Source organism: Cibotium barometz, chromosome 25 (genome assembly GCF_041138505.1).
Source record: "Cibotium barometz isolate CiBa-2024 chromosome 25, ASM4113850v1, whole genome shotgun sequence".
NCBI classification, from domain to species: domain Eukaryota; kingdom Viridiplantae; phylum Streptophyta; class Polypodiopsida; order Cyatheales; family Cibotiaceae; genus Cibotium; species Cibotium barometz.
In genome coordinates, this window is record NC_141070.1 from 8,733,216 (window position 1) to 8,739,669 (window position 6,454).

At 49.5% G+C, this 6,454-nt stretch overlaps 1 protein-coding gene across 1 annotated transcript in view; it reads right to left on the reverse strand.

Moving 5' to 3' along the window:
* The window catches only part of LOC147624213 (beta-hexosaminidase 1-like), a 66,821-nt gene extending 61,285 nt beyond the window's left edge, over nucleotides 1–5,536 (reverse strand). The window contains exons 1-2 of the mRNA XM_086820037.1: nucleotides 5,461–5,536; nucleotides 4,280–4,390 (exon numbers count right to left, since the gene is read on the reverse strand). Coding sequence (XP_086676163.1) covers nucleotides 4,280–4,390; nucleotides 5,461–5,536 — 187 coding nt within the window. The remainder of the gene's footprint in view (nucleotides 1–4,279; nucleotides 4,391–5,460) is intronic.
* Nucleotides 5,537–6,454: the final 918 nt, after the last annotated feature.

Sequence of the window (6,454 nt, forward strand, 5' to 3'; positions counted from 1 at the left end):
ACCAACACTTCCTCATTCTCTCCTTGGTTCAATCTACGAAGCTCTCTCCACAAGTCCTCTTGGCTGTCAGCTTTCCCATATCTTCTCTTGAAGGGCACCCTTCAACCTATCCGAGCTTCCTCTCTCAGCGTTTGTGCCCTCATATTCAAACCACTCCCTGGCTGCATCTTCTAACAACAAATCTTCCATGCTCAGCTTATAGGCATCATCATCCTTGTTATTGCTCAAAGACATCAATCAAAAACTGAGTGACATCCTCACCCTTCTCACCTCTAAACACATCATATCCAAATCCAACCATTGGTCCTGAGTTGATCAGCAAGTGGATTCCAACCTGCTGAACAAAGCCCTAAACAAGAACCTCCTGATCCTCAGTAGGGGCACAAAAGCATGTGAGGTTGCTAGGTGATGGCCTCTATAACACCACCAACAGACACACAAGAAGAAAACGTAAGGGGATCAGAACTGGGGGACACCAAGATCCCAACTCCAAGGGCACTAATCAACTTTGAACCTATCCTCAGCCGTTCGGCTGACACAATCAGACACCTCAACAATCTCCAATCAGACTCAGTTGACTCCTCCAGCTATCCTACGTGACAGCTCTAACCTCCAACACCTCCGATCTTCCACCTATATAGCCCAGCTGACCTCATTTGACAACCTGCTGACTTGAATCCTCCCTAGCTGACACACAGCTGATTGTAAACTGATTCGGAAGGCTGACATTGACTCCGGTCCGAAATGAGTCCTCTAGGCTCTTCTATATTCCTCCAGCATCAGCTAAACTCAAACCCACAAGTCCAGGGCCTCACTAAACACTTCACTGATCCTCTGCGGACCTTTTGCTGACACCAATTAGACTAATCTGACTAAAAACTAACTCAATTGACAGAAACAGACCCAGCCGACTCAGCTGCCTGAATTGAATCAGAAACTCTCTTACTTGTCTGCCGACTCTCAGGCTGCTCACACTTCAAAGAGATATCACACTAAAGACTCTCTGTAGAGAGTAGCAAATCCCAATCTAGCTCTAATCTAGCTGTGCTTACTGTGTGCTTACTGAACTGACTGAATCAGACCTGACATATTCAGATGAATCAGATTTCCTCTCTTTTGTGTCCTCTCACACTCTTAACCCCTCAAAACACTCAAACCACACAAGGATCCAACCCTATAGACACTCAGCTGACTGCAGCTGACTCACAACAGACTCTAGATCACCATAGCACACTAACCCCTCTGACTACTGACAGATCTCTGACAGTTCGCTCTGACTCACAAACACTTTCTACAATCCCAGACAAGCCAAACCAAGCCCTCTACACCTTCAGCTGATGATATCTTATGCTCAACTGACCTTGGCTGACTCTATACCTTCTTGTCTAATACTGTCTGAGTCAGCACTGACTCAGTATCATCTCACCAAACACCAAACTGATACACACAGGGGTTCAATCTTCATGAACTCTATCAAATCAAAACACATACCAGAACTAAAACATCAAAACAATGGACTTTGCATCCATTCACAATAACTGATACAACCCAAACTCTCAGACTTCATCAACTAGATAAAAACATATCAGCGTCTCAACATCACTTGTGCAAATCCTCTTAGCCACGCATTGCCTTTGCCACCTTGGATCCATTACATACCATCTTATATACATTTTATTTATCTACACACCATGCTTAGGCTGGGCTCTAGATTCTCCTCACACAGTGCTGCCATCTCGCAAAGAAGGCCTGGGCCATTCACAGTGTGATGGGGCTCAGTTGCATGACTCGATCTGATGCTGCACTTGAATTAAACTCTAGCTCGTAGTATGGGCACCCAAGAGGATGAATATCAGTAATCTTTCTTGGCTCGCCAATGAGGCCAGCTTGCAAAGATCCCTGATCTGCCCATGCGTCAGTCGGCTATCCACAATCTTGCAAACTAAGGGAGAGGCCTCTAGGGAGGTGACTATCGATGCAAGCTGTAGGTCCACTTCGGGAAAACATAGGCAAGGGAGGGCGGCCATGGTTGGGGACGACGGAGTGGCTTCTATGAAGTCCTCTTGCAGGGTGATGATGAGAAGTGCCTACTCTTTCCGATGAAGAACAACCCAGAGACACCTACAAGAAGAGAGCAGGGGCAACTGATGAGCGAGGAGTTGGAGCGAAGTGTGGAAAGGGGGGTATCTCGCTGACGGCACACATGGCAAGTGGGGGCGAAAATTGGAAGGGGGCGGGCCCTAAAGAGGCACATAGGTGAAGAAGAGGGGAAGGCAAGGGAAGGATGGGCCGGCAGCGGAAGGCTAGTGGAGGGGGACTTGGAGAAAAGGGGTGAAAAGCACAGGAGAGGGGGTTTGGGTGCGGGGAGAGCCACACAAGCAAGCAATGAGTAGGAAGGGGCAGCGGCCGCACCAAGTCGCCGGGGCGGGGGGGGGGGGGGGGGGGGGGGGGGGGGGGGGGGGGGTCAAATGCAACAGGCGCTATCAATCTTTTTTTTTTTTTGGAGACTATAGCGCGCCCGCCCCACCCCCCCCCCCCCCCCTTCCCCGAAGAAGATCCTTCTATTAGTTATTGGGGAAAAACAGCCATAATGGCTAAAGCACAAACTTAGCTCCATAAAGGGGAGTGAGAATCAAGAGACTGAAAAGGGGGGAGGATGCTCTTCCCCTCCGGTTAGCTGCTCTAGGAGGAGAAGGCTATCTCATACAATTGGGGGGAAGGGGACGACATAGGTGGTCTATAGTGCCAAGTGGGCTCACCACCACTATTAGTGAGAAAGGGACACTGACATTAAATCCTTAAGAGGGCCTCGCAGCACTTATGCATATGGTCGGAGCCAGCCTAAAGCTTCCCCTAGTTCGGATGGACTCCACTGGTGGTGTGAGGGTACCCTCGATGGCCTCACTGTAGCGAGCTCTCCAAATGTGCGACGCAACAATATTGCTGCAAAAAATCTCCCATCTCTGGTTGGAGCCAGGAGTCCAATTGTCGGTGGCTGTGTTGGAACTAGCACTACAGAAATACCACGATGAGAGACATGGAGGGCAAGTCCCCCACCCTCATATGACATAGCGGCCACGGCCTTACGGCCCCATGCAACGGCGCCCCAAGTAACTGTGCAGGAGGGAGTCATCCATAGTAAAAATGTGGAGAATCCGCTGCCAAACATACTGAGCCTTTGGGCAGTCCCAAAGGCACTGGCGCTGGGACTTCTGTAGATGGCCACACATCGAATAGCTTGCTGGCCTACCTCCCATGGCCAGCCAAATGCCAATCACCAAGCTCAGATGCGCCAGCTGCCATAGAAAGAGAGGCATCTTTCGTGGTCAAAACTATCCCACAATCTGAGAGGAACTGAGGAGGGAGAGACTGCCAGTGCCCTGCTGCTTGAGTGCCCTTGATCTCTGGCATCTGCATCCTGCGGACGAGCTGTACGGTGTTACTCTGGCCTCCCTCGACAATGCTTCATTTGCTATCAGATGGGGCATCTTGCTAGAGCATGCCCCCGTCGTCAGTCCAGGCAAGCACCACCAGCAGTCTCTCCCCCCAGCCCCAACACAACTCCTCATCAGGGCGGAGGGGGGAAATCCATAGGAGACTATGGCTTTATGGAGGACGTGCCATCAGACCCCTTGCAATGGGAGAGTCGAGACTGTCATGGTTGGCCATCTCATGGCCAAGATATATAGATCAGCAGTAAAGGAGCATGTGAGTGATTGAGCAAAGCGACATGGTCTGAGCCATTGGCCAAGCAGGCTTTCGACGAGACCATTCCACACAAAAAGTTATTTTCACTCCATTATTGAGGCCACTATCAATAAGGGGGCACATGAGGTGAGAGGACCATGGCCAAACACTCGTTACTCCTTTTTTCAGAATTTCAGATGCCGCCGACCTGCAGAGAGAGGTGTGAGGAGAAAACACAAGGAGACCAACCAGAGCACACCTAAGAGAACGCCATCTCAAGGAATCCTCATCATGATTCTAGATAGTCAGCTGCATCTAGACACCCTTGTCAAAGTTTAATGCATAGCAATCACCTGAGACAACACTTCCAACAAGCATATAGGAGGTAAATCAAAGGGATAATTGTCTCAATTTGTATGATAGAATCCTCTTTAAGCATACCCGATGAAAGCATAGCATCACTATTAGCAAGAGAAACTAGGCTGTCTTTTGTGAATTTGATTAAAATTTGAGGTACCTTGGATCCACTTATGCCCACAATGTTCATCGGAAAACAAACACATCATGAACCAAATCTAACACGAAACATTACCAGTAAGAATGCTGTTAATAACATCGAACGTGAAATTCTGGCTAACATCAAGAGGCTCCCGACAATCCAAAGAAGGCCACAATTCTGGATATCCATAACCCCTGCACAAATGTTACAACTTAGCGAGAAGGCGGGATAAATTACTGTACAATAATCAAAATAGAAAGAATCCCACTCAATCTTTCATACCCCCTGCCCCCTCCTCCAACAAACAACACATACACATGCACACACTTACACTTCTCTTCTGTATCAGTGATACCCAGCTTCTCAGGAATTTGGTGCAGGAAAAGTTTTATGTAGATGCTTCACTTAAGGGTATTAACAACCCCAGTTGGAGGAAGCTCTTCTACTTGAGCTACGTGCGGGGCTCTAGTTGGCTGGCCGGGTGATGGTGGCCAACCAGGTGCTCTGAGCCACCGTGTGGTATACTGCTTCATGTTGGGCATTCTACCGGTCCTGCATCAGAAATCCAGAGGCTCATTTGGAACATCCTGTGGGCCAGTAGTGATGAACTGGAAACCCAAGCCAAGGTGGCTTGCAGAGTAAAAGTACCACCTACTAACAAGGAATGTCTGCATCATTGATTCCGTGGCCCAAATCTGAGCTTCTCTAGGGAAACTCATTGTCCGTGGTCTCCAGTGGCCATGGGAGAACACTCCTCGGCAGCATTTCAGCCCACACCTTTTCTCCTAGTGGACAGTGGCCGCCACAACCTTATGCAAACGTGGTACCTCCTTTAAAGACAAATTTGCAGCAAGCCTCAAAAAAGCCTTTAGAGAAAAATTTGCAGCAGCAAGCCTATACCAAGCTTGGGAGGCTCTCTTCCCATCACTCTTCCAGGAACCACCGACCTATGAGGAGGCAGCCTCCTCACGTGGAGCAACAAGCTCACCCACCGCCCCTCAGGTCACCAGGTGCTCGCTAACACGTCGCATGGAATCGCTTGTGCTCAGGCCCATCCCGGACTGTGAGCACTTTGCTTTGATTCCAAAAGATCCACCACCCTCCCAACCCCCCCCCCCCCCCCCCCCACCACCACCACCCTGCACCGGGGGAGGGGCACACCCGATTGTCAGCATCGATTCCACCATTCCCCAAGATGGGGTCACTCCCCCCGTCTTTCCACCTGCCCCATAGTGGGTTCCTATTTCCCCCCTACAACTTCCCCTTAAACTTACCGTCGCCCTCTCCTTCCCTCCCCTTCTCCTGCACGCTGCCCCCCTGGGGGGTTTCTTTCTGCCTCCTGCCCGCCATTGTTCCAGTGCACCCCTGCCTTCAGCCTTTTCTCCCGCTACCAGAGCGATCCTGTTTTTCTGTTTTCCACCCTGCTGGCCCTGCTCCTGTGCACCCTTGCATCCATTTCGTCTCACCTCCTTGGAGTCCTTCTTGCAGTCCTTCCTCTCTGCCTTCTCTCTGCTCCTTTTCCCTCGTGTAAGCTCCCCTTTGCCTTGCCTTGCTCCTTTTTTTTTTTCGTGAAATGGTGTTTTATATTATATGTAAAATGTACATCAGCCACATGGCTCACACAGAACCTATGGCCCCAAACAAAACCCCCACAAAAGATCCTCTAAAGGATCATGACCATGCAAACCTGTACACTAATAAGAAAGCCTCCTAGCCAAATAAGCATCCCAGATAGAAGCATCAAAGATGAGCCAGCCGAGCCGCCGTAGACCATAAGGAAATCACATCTGCATCCAGTAGCTGAGCTGAGAGAAGAGAAGAAAACTGCCAAAGCAGCAAACCGCGGATACGTAGAATGTGCCCATGTATTCCAGACAAGGAATCAAAAATGAACCCATTCCGTGTAGTCCAAATATGCCAAAGTCCTGTCCATCTAAGGAAATGGAATATCACAAGGTGGCTGTCTGAAGTAATGACTTGAGGACAAATCCCAAATATCCACTGATGAGCCGAAACAGTAGACCTCTCTATTGCCTCCCAAACGCGAGAGACAAAAGACCAAATCTGACGGGCCACTGGACAACTCATGAACAGATGCATAACTGTTTCAGTGCATGTCGTGCAGAAGAAGCAAGAGGCCAGTGTAATTTTACGACGGCTGAGCTGATCCCGTGTAGGTAACCCTCCCACCAACATCCTCCAAATGAAAACCTTACCTTGGTAAGGGAGTTTAGACTGCCAACCACGCATAAGAGTTTTCTGCCACCA